Raw genomic sequence first — 19,929 nt, 5'->3', positions numbered from 1 at the left:
TACTTCAATCAAATAAATGCATATTGATGTTAGATCAATTTGAGTTTTTGCATAGATAATTTACATATCGTAATCAACAAAATAAATGACTCCAATTGTTAAATACAATCATGATGGGTTTCATATTTATCACGAGTCATACAAGGATCATCACGAGAGGACCATCACAAGGATCATTTCTCACCAATCGGTTGTACTATAGCTAGATCGTCGAATGGCTGTTGGGCTATTGCTTTCTCTTAAAACATAGAATATAATATGAATTCTAAAATTTCGGAAGCTAGACTAGAGATCTGACGGTACAATTGGCATGTTAAACATAATTACATGGCACCAAACATTATAATTTAATGCAAATGTATACTACCAGCGATTAGGGTTGCTAAACATTCATAATTACAAGTTTACAACCATCCCACGAGGAAAGAACAAAACCCATCAAATTGTAAAATAAAATAAAAACAAACAAACAAAAACAAAACACTATATTTGGAAAGACTAACACTAAATGCCTGGTTTGTTTGCCCATAATCGTATTCAAGGATTTTTATTTTATTTCTTCCAACAAACTTACGAAAATAAATCTTAACCACCGGATATTCTATGGGTCTTTATCAAATAAAATCATGCAGAATGATATTTATACCGCCATCACCTAATCACTCCAAGATGCACCCAACATCTTAGCCATGAAGGCATAGCGGTCTGCAGCTTCATCAATCTGCAGTGAAAGAAAGGCCACATTTTGAAAAACAATACTAATACACCCGTACAACCTAAGTTATTAAAGATATATTCACACAAATATCATTTCTCACCAGTTTTTGAGTGGGGCGTCCAGCTCCATGCCCAGCCTTACATTCAATGCGGCCAATAATTGGGTTTGTTTGAGGGCTTTTATCCAAGCTTGTGCACAAGACATATTGCATAGTCTGAAACATAAAAAGAAACTACTAACAAAATTGGCAAAATGGAATAACATGCCAGAAAAGAGAAGCATTATACCTATGAACCAGTTGCAGGAAGCACGAAAAGATAGCAACAAAAGTACCAATTGATAAGATATCACTACAGTTAAAGACGCACCGCTAATAGCTTTAATGAGTGTAATGGTACAACCCGATCGTCATGATCAGCTGTAAGTAGCATGGTAGATGGGTACTGAGAAGACTGATCAGGAGATTGTTCCCATGGTCTCCTAACATTGTGTAGTGGCGAGTACCTGTGGAGAATATAGCAACGGTGAAAAAGTGTCAAAAGTTGAAACCATAGCTACACAACTACCATCCTGCTCGAAGTTCACATGACAGAAAGCCAAAAGACAATGTTGTAGAAAGCACACTGCACAAAATCAAACAAAAACTATTGCATATTGGACAGACAAACAAGCCTGATCCATTCCTAGGATTCTCCATTACTATCATGGCAGCAAGGAGCACCACCTGAGAGGTTAATCTGTGGTCGTAAAATCAAGGGGGGAATCTCAACCACAGTAATGTCAGAATACCCTTTTATTAGCTAATTATAAGGAAATAAATTCCAGTTCCAATACTACTTTGAATTCTCCAACTATAGAAGTGGAACTGAATCGGTCCAACTTGAAATCTTGTCAACACATCCCAATCATATTGGGTGGAAGGAAACTATTAAAAGTGGAAACATGAAAACCAGTGACTGGAAGGTGAACAGTAACACAAGTTTCTAAGTTGCTCCGGATTACGTTTCCATGCTGAAATAAAAAGGTGCAAGCAAATAGTTCAATGAAGACAAAGTCACTCACTTGATCAACCAGTGGAACTCTTCCTCCTTCTCTGAGCATCCAAAGTCAGAAGTCCATGCATGACCTAAACAAACAAACCTAATCAATAGATAAATCGATAATACAAAGTGTGATTCAACCAAGTGAACCCTCAGATTGCAGGCTGACCTATGGTAAACTTGTGAAACCTAAGCATGTCCATGACACCAACATGAGCAAGAGCACAGCCAAACAGATCAGGTCTCTGTCACCACAAAATTTAGCAAATTAGAGAATAGACAAGAAATAGTAAGGTGAATATAACTCATCCAAAAATGCCATCAAGAATGAACCAACACCATTTTTTACCTGATTAATACAAGCCCCAATAAGAAGGCCACCGTTGCTTCCACCTTCAATACACAATTTTCTGGATTGAGTATAACCAGCTGATACAAGGAATTCAGCAGCAGAAATGAAGTCATCAAAACAATTCTGCTTTTTCGCTAGGGAACCAGCTTTATGCCATTCTTCTCCATACTCTCCACCACCACGAATGTTTGCTATGCAGAATATAGTATCTAAATGTTTTGCAAGCACAATACGGCTGACACTGAAAGAGGGTGTAATACTAATGTTAAATCCACCATATGCATATAACAAACAAGGATGTGATCCATCCAGAAGAATATCCTTTCTGGCCACTATGAACATGGGTATCTGGGTTCCATCCTTACTAGGTACGAAAACCTGGCAATGGAAAGCAATCTTGATCAAAGGGACAGCAAAATGTCTTATAAAATGCAAGAAACATTAAGAACAGAAAAAACAACTCCAGTCCCCAGGTGGTCGGGTGCCCAAAGAGATAAAGAAAAAGGATATTAAAAACACAACTGAGATTTTTCCTCCCACAAACTGTATATGAAGTGCTTACCTGATTCACATTGAAAGCTGTACGATCAAATCCAGGAACAACAATTTCTCTGAAAATCTTCATATCCGGAACACCGGTGTCCAAGTTGCACTGATATATAATACCAGGGGAAAGGAAGCTAGTAAACCCAATAAAAGCTATACTATCTTTGCGCCTAGCAGAAATCTCAGAAACTGTGCCAATGTCCATAGGCAAATTCTGTATAAGGGCGCCCGTTTTCAAGTCTCTCAACTGCAGAACATACTTCACATCGCTCAAGTAACTCACTAGAACTTGATTATCATTCACGGCAACAGCTGATTCAAGCACATCCTTTTCGGCTTCTTGAAGGATCTCCCTCCAAGTACTTGGTTCCTTGAGATCTACCCGGACCAACTTATATTTGGGAGCATCCTTGTTAGTCCGAAAGGTAAAGAGAGTATCGTCATTTGCTATAACATCATACTCTGCATCAAAATTGTCAATAAGCTTAACAAAGGGAAGCAGATCCTTTCTCCCCCTGTGACCTTCAAGCCCATTACTAAGTGCCGACATGTCACAGTAATAAACTTTATTAACTGGTTCACAACTCTCCGCAATGGTCAAAAGAAGATACTGCACAAAGGGTAATATCATAAGTGATTGTCATCATCCAAACGTAGATTCGGTTGCAAATAAGAAGTTTTCAGGAAGCCAGCTGAAATCCAAGCTTTTAAATTCAAAATAGGCATATAAATAAATTACCATTAACCAAAAAAAAAAAAACTCAATCTAGTGAAAATATCCGCTACAATCTTACAAACCTTCATAGATGCTTGAACATAATGACAAATACAACCAGACCTCATGAAACTGATGTTCGCGTATTAGGTGCTACAATTAAAAGACAAATGCATTTCTACCATGGGAAGCATCCCAATTTCCATAAATGAAGATCACTAATTTCCATCATAGAATACTTTAACACAATCAATTTCCACATAACGTCATTTATACAATTTTAACCTGTGGCAAAAATTGCAATACCAATGGGACTAACCTCCTTCCCTTACAGTGGATCCCTCCTTCCCTTACAATTTTAACCTGTGCATGCTTGTAGGAGCATCGCCCGTACCATATGTCAGCAAAAATTTGTGTCATCACTCTCCTTTTTTGTACCCCAACATCCAGGCATCTAAACATTCATTTGTGGTTCCAAGAAAACAATTGTAAGAGTAAATGCTTCCCAGGTTCATGCTTGTTACTCCCCCCAAACCATTTCTATGAGCTGTCAATGTATGGCTTTCTCTGGCAACAAGTTTCCTATGATCTACTCGTAGAGAATCACCAGGTGATAATAGAAAATGTAGGACCAAAGAAAATCCAGAGCATATACAATCAACTTAGGAAGATGCATAACTGTGAAGCCACATCCGCCCCTCATCATTTCTTAAATAGGGCCTGTAAACTCATCAGGTGAAGATAGACAAACGAAAAGTAGCGCTCCTCCAAGGATTTCCAAAGTAACTCAACCACCATGGCATATCCTCATGACATGCGAAAATAAAAAACAACTTATTGGCAAGCTGTGGCTCTCAGACGCACAGCACCAAAAACCCACCAAAAGAACAGTTTAAAGTTCTTTCTTGAGATAGGAAGATCTATATAACTTTATGGATTCCCACCTCCGTTTTTATTCCATACACTAAAATTGACTATTGACTGTAGGATAAAAAAAGACCCAATTCTAGCAAAATGACTTCAAGCAGAGCCACAACTACCCTAACCCGTCTACAATTCCCTCCCATGTTCAAAGGGTCTGAAGAAAATAGGAAAATGATACTTGCAATGAACATAGTCTCATGACAACAGTAAGCAAACTTCTAGCTCAATCCTAACTTAAATGACAAACTAAACTTATAATGCAAGGCATTGGGGAGTAGGGTTTAAATCAATCTCACCTATTCTTTGCAGGTGAGACCTTGAACAGCACACTTTCATTAAAATGCTCATTGCAATTCAAGTCCATTGATGATGAGAGCCGGGACCATAATCCTTGGGAGTAGAGAGTCTCCTTTCCATCCAAAAGGTTTCGTAAAACCCAAACATGTGAGGAGACGCCCAAAACAATATTGCATGACACTTGTCACTACTCAAGGATTTAAGAATGGTGCTACCTTCATTCCCCTAGCTTTATTAAAGAACAGCCTTGAAATTTGCAACTGTGAAAAAATTTCCCTTCGAACTCTTGAAGTCCCCACCGAATACCCATGTCCATCTTATAAGAAGATGGTAAGGCTATCAGATATTTGTTACCATACCCCAATTGCACAGTCAGATCTTCGTTCTTTTTTTCTAATTCTGGGCTATTACAAAGTTAGTAATTCAATATCCAATGATGCGCCTTTCAAAAAAAAAAAATCTCCAATGATGCAGAATACAGATTCCCTTGAGAGGATGTCTGCATATGTCCTGTCATATTGATAATTTTATCAAAAAAATCATTTTCCAAAATTAAATCCGGAAAATATCAAACACGGTAAATTACTTAAATACAATTTTCAGAAAGGGTCAGTCCAGACTTAAATGTTCACAAGGCTAAATGACATGTAGCAAGCCAACCACTCAATTATGACGTTTAACATGTTCACACTATAACAGGACAAAAGCAAACCAAAATTCATCTAGAAAGAATTAAGACACTCCAGCAAATCTGAAGTGCTCCCCACATAAATGCACAAACTGCAACAAAATACAGAAACAAAGCTTGTTACCTTCCCATCATCTGTAACTGAAGCTCCATGTGCGTACTTTGGATTATCAGGATCTCTCCAACATAAAATATCTTCAGATTGATTGGTACCCAAGAAATGATAGTACACCTCCTGATTTAAGTTAACATTGGTCTCGGTACCAGCATCTACATTTTCCCCATCCCTACAAAAGCGAAAACAGTACACAACATCATTACCATGATTCAGGACATGTTCCTGATGCTTCATCATTGTGAACTGAATTTTCCCTCAAGAAGAATTGCAGGGACTAATGCTTTACGACAAAGAAAACCATTCACAAAATCATTGTAACCAAACATTTCTGAAACTTGACAGTAAATAGTCACAAAAGTTATAATCACATAAAGTTATCATCATTGAAATTGATGCTGAAACAAGGAAAAATACTGGTCAGGTTTATCTACTCTACAAATGAAAGTTTAATTACTGGGCTAGCTTTGGTCTGCGCGAGCATCAATTGTTCCCTCCCTGAAATACAAAAATTAGTTTAATCATTGGCATTTTTTTATTCATAATCCCCAATGTTACTCTATGTCCCTCTTTTCCCACATTTTTGCTCAGGCCAGAATGCATCAAGTAAAGGTGAAAATGGACAAACCAGTTCATAGAAGTATCCTGATTAAAACTCATGCAAATCAGACAACACAGTGGGCACTGTTAAACACAGACTTTGACAGCTTCCTTAAAATTATAAAATAAGGTAGTCGTGTAGTATCCTCTGCATAAAGCTACCACTTTCAACAAAAGCATGTCAAATTTAATCACAAAAAAAAGGGGGCCACATTCCAGACTTATCTACTCAAGACCTTCTTCAATCTTAATTGCAGAATTAAATCAATGGGACTTCTCAGCAAATCTTACAAACCACGGCTGTTGATTTACTTACTTGGGAGCTGGGTAGCGGCTATAAAAAAACCCTTTGCCATCATGGGTCCAGCTAACACCTGAAAACTTAACCTGCAAAAGAGTAGATGAAAACAAACACGGACGTATGCCAGATCAGATACATGTACGTACACAAACAAGTAATCCATACCCCACCTTAGTGCTGTCAATGGTCTTTCTCATTGGTATTGAAAAGTTAATGAAAGTTGTAAAACTCACCCATGACAGGGTATCAGGCTCCACACTTTTATTATCAACCCTCGTGACTTTAATAGTGACCCAGTCACTTCCACTTGAACTAAGCCCATATGCCAAGTACTTAGCATCTTCGCTAACAGCAAAAGTGTTCAATGAAACTGTTCCATCCTCACTAAGTCCATTAGGATCAAGTAAAACCTCTGGTTCCCCATTTAAACTATCCTGAAAGATTATTTCATCAAACGAAAGGGAAGAAACAGAAGCAATTAAGACTTCACAGTTTTTTTGAATCCCATATAATATCATCAACCATAAGCTTGATTAAACATCTCTGAAATAGGTGGAACTAAATATGTATGTATAGAAATTCAGAGAACCTAAATAGATCATGACATAAAAGATAGCTCTTCTCATACACGTATCTCCCATATAAAAGCTTAAGCTATTAGGTGGAGAGGTTCATCATGCACACTAATTTAACACTCATTCCATACCCAAACAATGTGGAATTATATGCTCTGTCACTTCCAGGTCTACAATTAACACCAAACTCTCACTTAACCTTCCTTTCTCATCTCATATTCCCCGAAAAAATCAAAAGAAGCTGGTTAGTCAAACTCCAAAGATGAGGAGGCCTTCCACTCTATCATTCAAGAACTGCATGTCCTTATCTACAGAAAAGCTCTGAGATGCCTCAACCAATGCAGTATTGCACTGTACTATGTAGCACTGACAATTCATTGGAGGTCACGTACCAGTCTCGAATACTTGTCAGACACCAACAGTATGCGGAAACGTGGCCGACACTCAAATATGTCCTATTTTTTTCTCAACACTTTACATTTGGACATTCTCCCTAGAAAATGTTCTGGAAACTCTCGGGACATTGGCAAAATAAGTCGGGCTGTTATACGAAAGATCAACTAGATTAAAACTCAGGAACTCTAATCTTTGTGGGACCAGTGATGGTTCTTTGATTATAAAGACGCGTCAATAAGGAATCACATTTTGTCAAAATACTTATGATAAGTAGGGTTCAAAGCCTTATATATGACGTTACATATTTACAACTACTGTTAGGGCCTTATTTAAAAAATATATATATTCTCATAAGGGCATGCATAACAATTCATAAAACATGTCCCTCAAGTGTCATGTCCTCCAATTTTTTAGAATTTATGTCTTGTCTCGTTGTGTGTCAGTATCAGTTCTATATAGGCACCGTAAGATTGCAACCATTGCAATTTAGGAAGTACGAATATGCATCACCTAGTCTAAACGACATAAGTCATTGGAGAGTAGTTAATGCAGACAAATGAACCATCCCATCAACGCTGAGCTCAAAGAAGGAAAGAAAACAAAACTTGGACTTTAGGCATATTTAAGATTATTGCCAATGCTGTATTATGTGCTGAATTATATGGTCATACAATTGGACAAACCTGCACATAAAGGATATTTTGGGATTGCAGGCCAGTATTATGGAAGTAAAAGTACTTGTCCCCTCGTCTGAACGGTGCATTATAACGGGGGTGATCGAAGAGCTTAGTAATCTTCTCGCAAAGCTTTTCCCTCGTCTCACACTTCTCAAGCACCGATTCTGTCAGTTTCACCTGCTTTTGTACGAAATCCTTAACCTCCTCCGCCTCAGGATCCTCAAGCCTATCCAAAACACGAAAAACATTTAAGATAAATCCAATTCAAGTCCAATAGCAATTTTCTGAATACAACTAAGCAAACGTAATCCAATTTAGCTCAACAAAAAACTTTTCCGGGTATTAAGTCTCCAACCCAACCCAACCCAAACCAAACAAAATAAATCCAATCGAAGTCCAATCCAAATCAACCACATTTCCTTGAATTGTATTGAGCAAAGAAATCCAATTTACTTCAACAGAAGACGTTTCTGGGTATAAAGTCTCCAATCCACCACAATAAAGTAAAAACAAAATAAATCCAAACGAAGCCCAATCGCAATTTTATGGATACAATTAGGCCAAAGTAGTCCAATTTATCTCAACAGAAAACGTTTCCAAAAAATCTCCCAATAACTCCAAATTACAACTCTTATGAGTTTCGAAAATGATACGGACATGGATAGTATTCGATGTGTGTGGACTCCACATCTACCGTGTGGGAATTATGTGCATCGACCAATTCAAATTACATCTATGTTGGCAACTGCATTTTTCTCTTAACATAGTCTTTTTTGGGTAATGCATGGTATCCCTAGCCAGTTTAGGCTCGCCTTTAAATAATCACAACCACTCTCATAACCGTTTCACATGCTTATGCGTAGGGGTGAGGGGGCCCAAAAATAGCTGGTAATGAAAATCAAAATTTGAAACCTCAAAAGGGAGCAAACCCAAGCCTTAGGTCAAGACCAGCTGACCAAACCTTGGGTTTCTTAACAAGCATATTGGTTTCAATTCTCTCAAGATGAGTAATTCATTGCCCCAAGCAGTGCCAAGGCACCTCCCCACCACACAATCAATCATGATGGTCCAAGCCCTTGATCTTGGACCCACATAATTGTGTGGTGGTGGAAGGGCTGGGCACCGCGTAGCTTTGCCCCGGAGGGCACTGGATACTTTTTCCTATTGCTAAACGCAAGACAACGGAGTTATAGGATTTGACTTAATACCATCGATAGGGATCGGAAACGGAGACGCCATGATAGTCATCGACGACGGAGTCGTCCCTCCGCACGACCGGGTACTTCAATGCCACGTCGTCTGTTGCAGATAGCGACCCCATTCCTTTGTTTGAGGAGAGAGAATGGGGAGAGAGAAAGCGTGAGCGAGAAAAGTTCGTGTGTTTGAAACGAGATGATGGTATTCTGGTCTTGGTGGGTGATTGATCAATATAGCCTAATTTATAGGGAGGGAAGAAAGGAACGGAAGAGACGAAGAGGGTATTAGAGGGACGGCGCGGGAGGAAGATGGAGTAGGCGTGACGAGAGGATGTGAACATGGTACCCGCTATAAAGCGTGGGCTGGGCCCCGGAGGCTTCCAAGGGCTGCGGAATTAGGAGGGATTCTCCGTGGGCTAATGACAAATGTGTCGCCATTTTGTGCTTATTATGTCGTCATGAACTCAAATTGAGCTATTGTGACATCTCCTGTTTTTTCTCAAACGGAAGAATTTTTTTCTCAAATGAAAGTCCGGGTTTGCTTACGCACATCAACTAATTTTGTGATCTTATAATTAATGATTGGACAAATCTTTCAATGGCCAAGTTTAGAATGCTTGGTTTAAAAAATGTGATCTCATGAAGTACAAGTACTTAGGCTGAAATTTGGAATTGCATGGAGGTGCATGGCTACTAAGCTAACATTAGTTGGAATGTGAATTAATTTGTTTGCGTGTGCTCACATAGGAATAGATATGCTATGGGAATGATCATTATATTTCAATGTTTATTCCATTGAATCAGACATATCTTAAGATATAATTCACCAATATTTGTGAAATTGAACATATAACACGAGCCTCCAATTGGAAGGGCCATGCTTGGGTTGGCCTTCTTTTTTTTTTAAAAGTAACTGACTATTGATCACTTTGTATTGGTTCGAGTTAAAATTCCTCGGGTTCCTCTTGATAGGAGACATACTCCCTCTATTTCAAAAATGTTATGATCCATTCGTAAAGCGAAAACTTTTAAATGTAATGTATTTTTTGTCAAAGTAAATTCAATTTTGTTTTCCATATATTGAAAGAACTTCTTGTTGCCTAACTTGTGGAGGAAAAGTTGAAGTTTTTTCTTGAAAATTGATATTCACACTTCTATTTTTTTTTTCTTTTGTCTTTTACCAAAAAAATACATAAATTGTCAACACTAAAAATATAAATAAAGAAAGTGTGAAAATACTGATGAGAGAAAAGTAACTTGACTTGTCATAGGACATTTTTGATTGTCAACACCTGTGTGTCGCTAACGATTTTTATTTTGCAGAGAGCATCGGTCGATCATTAAGCAACGTTACCATCTTTCAAGAAAAACCAAAAAAAGAGTAATTTACATCATTAGAGAATACTATATACCTAAACCAGCCTTACAAGGTTCAGCCAACCCAAGCCTAGCCTAAGAAAATTTAGTACTAGCACTTTGACAATATCGATGAGGGCAAAATTCTTGACTTAGGGATTACAAATTAGAAGCCAAATTAAGTTGAGCCGGGCTTGGACACAGTTCTCGGATAACCTGACCAACCTAAGGCTAAGAGTCCCAATTCCTTTACGTTTTACATTCGCATAACAAAAATTTCGTCCAAACAAACCCCGAGTTCAGGTGACCTTAATTTGTTACTGTCTGACTAAAACTTTAATCCAATAATTCTAGTGAGTGGTTGTGTCTGATCAATTACATGTACATGGTTGTCAATGAAGTAAAATTCCATTACTTCTATGGTCCGACGGTGATGAGGTAGATTGCATTTTATGGATAGTTTTGTTAAAATAACAAGCTTTGATTAATACCAAGGGGATAATGGCCTAATGGTGAACGCCGGAGACTTGAAGGTTTGCTATCAATAACTTTGGGTCCATCTTTATTTGCAACATTTGTTGCGGCTTCAAGTGAGGCCTAGATAGTGGACGGTGCTTTATGGTCTTCCAAAATTGTTCGAGGTCCATGTTACGCGTAAGTTGACCCGAATATTTGATTGTAAATAAAAATATGTATCATTTCAATGATGTGAGCCTCAGACATAAGGCGAGGTCACTAATTTCACAATAGGAATTATTGGAATCAACCTAACATCTTTATTACTAACTACTAATATATAAATTAGAAAACCTAACGTCTTTATTGCCGATCTTAAAAAAGAAAAAATTACCCAAACATCTTTATTGGCTACATTAAAGATGAAAAGGAGTCGTCAGACTTATTATTGACCTACCAAAAGAGGAAAATTCGAAAAAAGTTGCATGTAAGGCATCTACGCGTAACGCGTGTCACAAATATTTTGTAAGTTAGCTGCATCATCATTTATCCCATTTTGTATGATCTACTAGATATTGTTCGTGCCTGAAGGCACGACATAACACGTTTTTAAACACAATTAAAATAAATTATCGAGGAGTGTAATTTGTTTTCTTGGTCGAAAAGTCTATTCAAATTTTGAAAAAAGTGCAACTTCTAACGTCTGAAATCTGATATGAGCGAGAAATTAAATTCTCTTTCACAGTTAGTACAATTTTGGATTTGCACACACAACACACACAAACACAGATTGAGAGAGGGAGAGAGCTGCTGCTTTGGGATACACATGAGTAAGAGAGAAAAGACGTTTAGGGGGAGAGAGAAAGTCAAAATCCCTTTCCTTTGATCTTGAAAAAGTAAAGTTAATAAACGCGAAAAAATTTCAAATAATGATAAAATCCAGGGAAGTGCCTATTGGAACAAGTGTGATGTAGAAATTAAATCAAACATTTAATACTCAATGAAGCTAATTGTTCACAATTTTTTTTAAAAAGGTAATATGAACGTCTGGGATAATCTTTATGAAAACTAAGGCGAGCATCATACATGTAGATACATTTTATTTATCCACTTATTGGTACCCACTGTTGTACTATATGTGCAGGGATCATAAAACAAATCAAATTGTTCAAATGCCAGCTTGTGTTTGCTTCTTAAAAACACGTTCAACATTGATTTGTTACGTAAGCAAATTAATCTTCAAACAAATCGTTCAAGCTCGTTAATTAAGCTCTAATAAATGACTATTTCGCTCATTTAACTTGCAGAATTTAATAAATTAAAACTAATCAAAATCGGCTATTGTTTAGCTGGAATTGTCCCAATTGAAGGTCATATGAGATTGAGTTTATATAGCTTAAATATAGTAATAATTTTTAAGAATGTGTGCAGAAATATTTGTGTAAAATGAAAAAGAATGCAGCACGTGATAAAAAAGAGTACTGTATAAAAAAATCAATTCCAAAGACTGAGGGAGAGCAATTGGAATGTTTGCAGCACGCGCACGTTACCATATGCAGCAGTCGTCAGACAGCAAAGTTAAGGCTAAACAATAGCCGTACGTTACGGAAAGCCGACGCCTTCCGACTCGCAATAGATTGACTACTGTAGCACTAGTAGTACCGTACTTAGCTTTACTCTCTTCACTCATCGCAGTTTCCTCTCTCTCTCTCTCTCTCTCTCTCTCTCTCTCTCTCATACTCAATTTCGGCAATGGGGAGTGTTTCGTCGGAAGAGGATTTCGATCCGAGCAGCAAGAGGTTCGAGAGTTACAGCCTGAGCGCCGACGTGAGTGAATCGGAGAGTTCGAGCGCTCTCTCCTACGATAATCAACCCGGTTCATCTTCCCTCACTTCTTCGCCCTTCGCCGGACCGAATTCGTCCGGAAATCTCGATTTCCCGGTCCAGATAACGCTTCCGGTCTTCGGAGACCGACACGTCATCATTCCAGCCGATAAGCCGGAGAAACCCCTGGCTACCACGTCAGATTCATCAGGTGAAGTTTAATCTTTTATTTCTTCATTTTAACCGTCATTTCTTAGCTATAACTTTGAAATTGTGTGAGGTTAAAGCTTCAATTATTAGTATTCTTTGCTAAATTGAGTTATAACCAGCCCTAATTGGACGCTTTTCTTGATTGTTTTCTCTTTATTTTGGGAATATTTTAGTGGCAGTTCTGATCTGCTTTTAACTTTTACCTGATTTGTGGCCTTGAATGTGTGCCCGTGTGAAATGGAATTTTGGAATTGTGAGAAAAATGTGTGCCCGCGTGTATTTCTCAGACACTATGCTCTGTTTGTTTAGGAGAAAATCCGTTGGAAATGACACGAAAGTTCCACTAAAGAAAGAGCTCTTGATTCACGAGTGGTTGGGAGGGATTTATGTCACCACAAACAGATATTAAAACCAGATTTGGATTTTATGGGGAGTTACAGCAACTCATTTTGTTTTTCTCTATCATGTGTTGTCCAACATCCACATTTGGATCTCGCCTTGTGTGATGTTTGGGTTGGTCGTATGTTATATGCTTGTTCAAGCAGTTTACGCAAATTTAAATAACACATATAACAAGAGAAGTGTTGAAAAAAAAAAGTTACCAAACAGGCCCTTAGTATCGGGGTAGTTCTTGAGCCTCACAGGAATGTATTCTTTCCGGGTGATATAATGAACTGCAAGAAAAGAAGCCAAACAAAGTGTTAAAGCACTAGTTTCAGCAATATCGCCGTCAGTTTTAGCTTTTGGGAAGTTGTTATTTCCTGTAATTCCATACTGTTGATCTGGTTACAGAAGTAGAGCTAATGATGGAGCGCTTTGCGAAGCTTCTGCTTGGAGAAGATATGTCAGGCGGAGGGAAGGGAGTTTGTACTGCTCTTGCTATCTCCAATGCCATCACAAATCTCTCTGGTTTGTCGATTCTCAAACATACTGCTTTTTGTCACACAATATGGCTAAAATATATACCAATAATACGTGGGCACTTAACTAAATGCATTAATTCTTTCGTGGTAACTTGTTAGCTACTGTCTTTGGGGAGCTGTGGAAGTTGGAGCCATTGGCACCACAGAAAAAGTTGATGTGGCACAGAGAGATGGAATGGCTTCTATGTGTGAGCGATTCCATAGTGGAGCTCATTCCATCACTACAACAATTCCCTGGTGGTGGGACGTATGAGGTTATGGTGACTCAACAACGCCTGGATCTTTATGTTAATCTTCCCGCATTGAAAAAACTCGATGCCATGTTGATTAGCATGCTTGATGGGTTTCGTGATACAGAATTTTATTATGTTGATCGCGGAGTAGTTATTGCTGGTGGTGAGAGCACTGAAGCATATCCTGCGCCCCCTTCTTCAGGGAGGCATTCAATTAGGATGGAAGAGAAGTGGTGGCTGCCTTTCCCAAAGGTTCCATCCAATGGGTTGTCTGAAGATACGAGGAAGAGATTGCAGAAGTGTAGGGAATGCACAAGTCAAATATTTAAGGCTGCGATGGCAATCAATAGCAGTGTATTGGCCGAAATGGAAATACCAAATATTTACACGAAGAACCTGCCAAAGGTATGGGAATGTTAATTGGTTAAATTGATAATAGATGAGCAACTATGCTTCTTTTCTTGGGAAAATTGAACGTGTATGATTGTCTTCATTAATGAAAGAGTGTCCATCAATGCTGTTGCTTCTTTGTGGCGCGCGTGTTTCTAAAATTATTGGGTCACGAGTAAGTGGAAAACTCAAAATTGGATGTATGAAACGATTTATATCAATCAGTGTAGTTGTTGGCATCGTTCTCTTTCTCTTTCTTCTTTGACTGATGTATGACATCTACCAAACTTCTTCAGTTTTTGTTTTTCTGCCAAGCTTGCTACAAAAGTAAATGTGAATGATTATGCGTTTACTTAAAGGTATTGTTGATTGTTATATACCACAAAGAAACAACGACACTTAGAAGTTACAACAATGAAGTTCTTTCTGTGTTACTCTTCAAGAAACTTGTTCGTCAGTCAAATTCACTTGAAGTAGTACTTTATCTTCTCAATGTCATGTAGGCTGCTCAGTCAGAGGGCTGGTTTTTGTACGAAATATGGTCCAGAAAGTACTGCAAGTGGGCCCTTGGTGTTTTTCTCTTGCAATGTGAATCCCCTTCCTAGAGACTCATGTTCCTTGTTTCAGATTGATGTAGAATGACTTAGCCTCTAGTTGGTTATGCCTTTGAATTTCTTTGTCCTCTATTTTGCTCTGTCATCTTGAGCTTCTTTGATCCCTAGTTGCGCACCTCATCTCCTTACACGAGCTTCTAGTTATTGCTTACTTGCATTCTTCTGTCCATAATTCCAGAGTCTTCCCACAAATGCCCATAAGGTTCTGGATGCGTTTGAACACACAAAGGAAAAAATGGCATCAGAAATCCTGCATGCTAGCAGCCCCTATTTGTTTCATGCTGAACAAAGAGAAGAAAAAAGACGAGGGTCATGGCATCATGCTCTTAATTAAGGAGTAGCATTAATGGTTTAAGCTTCAAAGAAATTGCACATCACGGGAGTTAGGATTTGATTCTGTTTGCTGCACCATATTTACCACATTCATATTGATTTGTTTATAGCTGCAAGTACTTGCATCTAAATTTTCTTTACGAAAGTTACCTTAAATCCAGATTGATTGGCTCACATGCGGATTCCTTATGTTTCAGTTGACTTCAAACTGCGAAAATCCTTGGTGTTCCTTAGTTTTATTATTTTCACCCATTGCTGGAGAAAAGATATATGACCAGTCTGACCTTTCTTTCAATCTCCATCAGATTGCTTGGGTAGTGTCATCGACCATGAATGTTGTATTTATAGTATATTTTTTATTCTCCAACTTTATGTGTATTATACACACAACATCGTTTGGGATAGATATTAATGTACTAAAAAATATTACTGAAGTCTGAGACATATACTCATCATAAGAGAGAGTGAATTAGCCAGTGGTCAGTCATCGATACATGTTTCGGCCCCCCCCCCCCCCCCCCCCCCCCCCCCTTTTTTTCTCTTGAGAACCCTCTATTCGCTAGAAATCTAGGCCCCCACCCCTTTGCTTTTCCTAGTTTTTAGAGGAAGGGAGAATGGTGCTTCAATCTAATCATATGGGGATTCCTCACCATCAAGTATTTGACATGACGCATTTCCCTCTGTTGCGATTGACGGATCCTCACTTTGATCATGAAACTAGATCTCATCTTGGTATTGATGTAGATCATAACACATTATTCAATACCAATGATGCCATTAAGTCCACGCTTTTTGACACCATTTGGGTTGTGAGACTTATGGCTAATGTGATAATCCTTTTGTTTTTCTACCTTGTCAGTGTCCCTGATGGTAACATTCAATTATTGAGTGTTGCATTTATATCATGTGGTTAATCAAGTACTTTAGAAGATTCTTCTGACCTAGTTATAAGTAGTTTCAACTTTCCTTTGTTTATTTGGTGTATTCTTCTAATATAGGTTTCCTGAATTTCGTATTCTTTCAGAGTGGAAAAGCTTGTTTAGGTGAAATCCTTTACAGATACTTAACAGCAGATCACTTCTCTCCAGAATGTCTTCTAGATCACTTAGACCTGTCATCTGAATACAGCACTCTAGAAATAGCAAACACGATAGAGGCTGCTGTTCACATTTGGAAGCAGAAGTGCTTGAAAAGGAGTTCTAAACAAGTGAAGCCTGTTAGGTCGTCATGGGGTGGCAAGGTTAAAGGACTTGTTGCTGGCACAGAAAAGAGTAAACTTTTAGTAAAACGGGCTGAGACCCTGCTGCAGAACCTAAAGTTACGATTCCCTGGCCTCCCACAGACCGATTTGGACATGAACAAGATTCAGTATAACAAGGTAAAGTGTCTATCCATTTATTTTCACTGAATTAACTCAGTTGTGCTTGGCCTCAGCTAGTTCTTTTGCTTACCTTCTTCTTAAGGGTTAACTTAGTTCATGTTGTCAATTATGAAAGCTCCACTTGATTTGGTGTCTAACCATCTATTTTTAATGAAGTATTTCAGTTGTGCTCTTCTTCAGGTAGTTCCTTTTGTTTGTCCTCTGCTAAAGATTTGCATGACTTTTATAGTAACAAAAACTCCGCTCGATTTGGTGGATCTAGAACTTGGATGTCTGAAACTAAAGGGACCACATTCATGATCCAAAGAACGAAAAACTTTCTTGATACATGTCTAGAATCACAGAGGACAAGAAACTCAGACATGTCACTGTAGTGTTTATATATATTGACTCTTCTTTGTGTGGAAACTTTATATTGAGTGATCATCCATTCCACTCCCAAGCAATGTGGGATTCTACTTAACACTGGCATTTCTTGTTTTCAACTAGTTTGCGTGTTGTTTTTATAGTGGCAAACACCAGATATGTGAACATATGGAGTTTAACCAGATGCTATGGTGATTCTGTTTGTTTCTTGGCAATACCGTTGCTCTTTCCTTCCAAAAACTTATTGTAGAGACGAATTTTTTTCGCATAATAAGAAAGCACATGTGAACGAACTTATGGAGTTTAACCAGATGGTATGGCGATTCTGTTTGTTTCTTGGCAATACCATTGTTCTTTCCTTGTGAAAATTTATTGTTGAGACGAATTTTATTCGCATAAGAAAGTGCATGTGACTTTCTAAATATATCATTCTTCACGAACGCCCATGAGAATCTAGTCAAATTAGAAGATAAATGTTGGAAATCTGTACTTATGAATCTCAGAGCACATATGTCCTTTAGCGGGTACAAGTATTGTACTGATTGATGGGAAAATATGGCTTCGTCTTTTCTGTTGTCAAGTAGCCTGGATATTGTTGACACTTTCTTTTCAAATACAATTTAGTAAATCATTATTTTTGCTTAGGATGTGGGACAGTCGATTCTTGAGAGCTACTCGAGAGTGATGGAAAGCTTGGCATTCAACATAATGGCGAGGATAGATGACCTACTATTTGTCGACAATGCCACAAAGCAACGATCTGCTTCAGAGTTAGCATCTACGGCTAACCGGGGAGGTTTTGCTGGTGTGCCTCCAATGCAGAAGAGGTTTCCACCTAGCCCGTTTTCAAGTAAACTAAAGTCCTTCGACGCTCCGTTGATCGCACCAATATTCAGCTCTTCGAAACAAAAATTTGAAAGCCCCACAAGGGAATATTATTTGGCAAACAGGAGGTGTCGTTGGGGTCTCCGGAATGAGAATTGAGGAAAACTGACTTTCTAAAGATTGCAAAAGATTACAGTTATGCAGGGAAGTTGTTCCGAATAATGTAGCTAAAATGCTGATGGTGGAGGGATTGGTAATTGAGGCAAGTGAGTAGAATTCATGTACATTTTCTAAGTCAGCTCGGACAGTAGTTGAAATTCTGGAGGTAATTTACGTATTTTTATTCGTTAGTATTGTGTTTCTAATGGATAGGAACAGGGACTTAGGTTTTCATTAGATCTGTTGCAATAATCTTTTTTTATTATTGTCCAAGATTTTTATTCACTGTGAGTTGTATTTACTGATCCAATTGAGCTAAATTTGCGGATCAAAAAAATTGAGCTAGATTGGGAGGGAATGCTGATCGTTTAAGCTGAGTCGTTTCCCTTGGGTTGGTTGGGCCAGGTTCTCACGTCCAACCAAAATATACACATCCCAGATAAGCCCAGCCCATTCCTTGCGTAGGAGCGGTCAAAAAGCCCTAGCTTTCGGGCCAAGTCTAAACCCAAATTCAGGAAAACAAGGTTTTATGTGATAGTTGGCAGCTTAATTTCCGGAAATTTTTTTGGTCTAGCTAGATGAATAGTTTTGTTTTGTTATGTCTCTTGCTGTATAGATATAGTACAATGATTTCATGTAAAGTGTGGTTCTTTGTATAGATATAGCAAGGGTATACCTCTAAGAGGTTGTAATGTGTTTCGTGCTTTTATGAAAAGAGTGCTTATGCAAAAAAAAAAAGTCTAAACCCAAATACCTGAGCCCTGACCTACGAAGGTAATTGCCCTTTACTTTTGAACTTAGTTAAGGAGATTTATAGTGTTTTGGTATGTTTTTTTTGGGGACTTAGGCTTGAATTGAGCCAATCATGGAATCATAGATTACAGAGTTTTGACACCAGATATGGGAGTTTGAAATGCTAGCTAGAGCACTGCTGAACTCTATGGCAGTACCCTAACTTTAGTAGGAGTTCTAAATATATGTAAGTGTAACACTTGTATGATGAAATAGTTTGGTGTCTCTTTTTTCCTTGGGTTGAATTGGCCGTCTACAAAATAAACCCGACAATAGGGCACATCATACCACGGTGTAGACTTGCTCCTGGTGTGGGAGGGCTTGTTTTTTCCTTTTGGCGCTACGGGAAGATTTGGATACAGCTATTTGCGCCTTTACATTAGTTGTTTGTCGTAGTGATGGTCGAATATTTGATAATACATGGCCGATTAATGTTTGGATGAAAAAGCTTTCCGGCATCCTCCCATTTCGAGGACTCATAGAAGGGAAAGTCTTCAATACACATCACTTTAAAGTGTGTACCATATGCACCTATTGTGTGGTTCATATTGTGTCAACTCATAAAAAATTACTTGTAGAAACGGTCATTTATAACATTTTATTTAGTATCGTAACTTTTATACTAAAAATTCGTAACTTTTCATCAATATGATTCGTAACTTTTTAGCAATAGATTCATAACATTTTGGGAATCATAACATTTTGGTGTGTTTCAATGAGAGTGCATCAAATGAGGGATGTGTATTGTAGCACTTCCCCTCATAGAAATACCCTGAACAGTGCCACAATCTATTTGACGTATAACAATATGAACAGTACCACAATCTCTTTGACGTATAACAATATGTTACATGAACCCTTGTGAGTTTGAAATCCTGGACTCTTCATTCTTGCCTTCATAACCTTTAAATCGCATAAACTTTTTAA

At 38.2% G+C, this 19,929-nt stretch overlaps 2 protein-coding genes across 2 annotated transcripts; one reads left to right on the top strand and one right to left on the bottom strand.

The window, feature by feature from the left end:
• Nucleotides 1-340: 340 nt before the first annotated feature.
• LOC131334513 (uncharacterized) lies at nucleotides 341-9,553 on the bottom strand. Its single transcript, XM_058369554.1, has 12 exons — nucleotides 9,153-9,553; nucleotides 7,951-8,170; nucleotides 6,530-6,730; nucleotides 6,312-6,382; nucleotides 5,405-5,567; nucleotides 2,673-3,266; nucleotides 2,108-2,488; nucleotides 1,928-2,003; nucleotides 1,781-1,844; nucleotides 1,087-1,222; nucleotides 819-932; nucleotides 341-721 (listed from the first exon to the last, which is right to left on the bottom strand). The coding sequence occupies exons 1-12, from the start codon at nucleotides 9,479-9,481 to the stop codon at nucleotides 656-658; spliced, it is 2,415 nt and encodes an 804-aa protein (XP_058225537.1). The 5' UTR covers nucleotides 9,482-9,553; the 3' UTR covers nucleotides 341-655.
• Nucleotides 9,554-12,505: 2,952 nt separating this feature from the next.
• LOC131334512 (rop guanine nucleotide exchange factor 1-like) lies at nucleotides 12,506-18,447 on the top strand. Its single transcript, XM_058369553.1, has 5 exons — nucleotides 12,506-12,987; nucleotides 13,779-13,895; nucleotides 14,009-14,547; nucleotides 16,504-16,857; nucleotides 17,872-18,447. The coding sequence occupies exons 1-5, from the start codon at nucleotides 12,705-12,707 to the stop codon at nucleotides 18,208-18,210; spliced, it is 1,632 nt and encodes a 543-aa protein (XP_058225536.1). The 5' UTR covers nucleotides 12,506-12,704; the 3' UTR covers nucleotides 18,211-18,447.
• Nucleotides 18,448-19,929: the final 1,482 nt, after the last annotated feature.

The sequence above is a fragment of the Rhododendron vialii genome, chromosome 7a (genome assembly GCF_030253575.1).
Source record: "Rhododendron vialii isolate Sample 1 chromosome 7a, ASM3025357v1".
NCBI classification, from domain to species: domain Eukaryota; kingdom Viridiplantae; phylum Streptophyta; class Magnoliopsida; order Ericales; family Ericaceae; genus Rhododendron; species Rhododendron vialii.
This window is presented reverse-complemented; position numbering and strand designations above follow the sequence as displayed.

What these genes read in the sequence shown, in the direction of transcription:
- LOC131334512 (XM_058369553.1), top strand. Translation starts at nt 12,705, where the DNA reads ATGGGGAGTGTTTCGTCGGAAGAGGATTTCGATCCGAGCAGCAAGAGG. An exon ending in ACACGAAGAACCTGCCAAAG is followed by an intron (nt 14,548 to 16,503) that starts GTATGGGAATGT and finishes GTATTCTTTCAG; the next exon opens with AGTGGAAAAGCTTGTTTAGG. An exon ending in ACAAGATTCAGTATAACAAG is followed by an intron (nt 16,858 to 17,871) that starts GTAAAGTGTCTA and finishes ATTTTTGCTTAG; the next exon opens with GATGTGGGACAGTCGATTCT.
- LOC131334513 (XM_058369554.1), bottom strand. Translation starts at nt 9,481, where the DNA reads ATGTTCACATCCTCTCGTCACGCCTACTCCATCTTCCTCCCGCGCCGT. An exon ending in CAGTTACAGATGATGGGAAG is followed by an intron (nt 3,267 to 5,404) that starts GTAACAAGCTTT and finishes CCCTTTGTGCAG; the next exon opens with TATCTTCTTTTGACCATTGC. An exon ending in ACTCATTAAAGCTATTAGCG is followed by an intron (nt 933 to 1,086) that starts GTGCGTCTTTAA and finishes TTTATGTTTCAG; the next exon opens with ACTATGCAATATGTCTTGTG.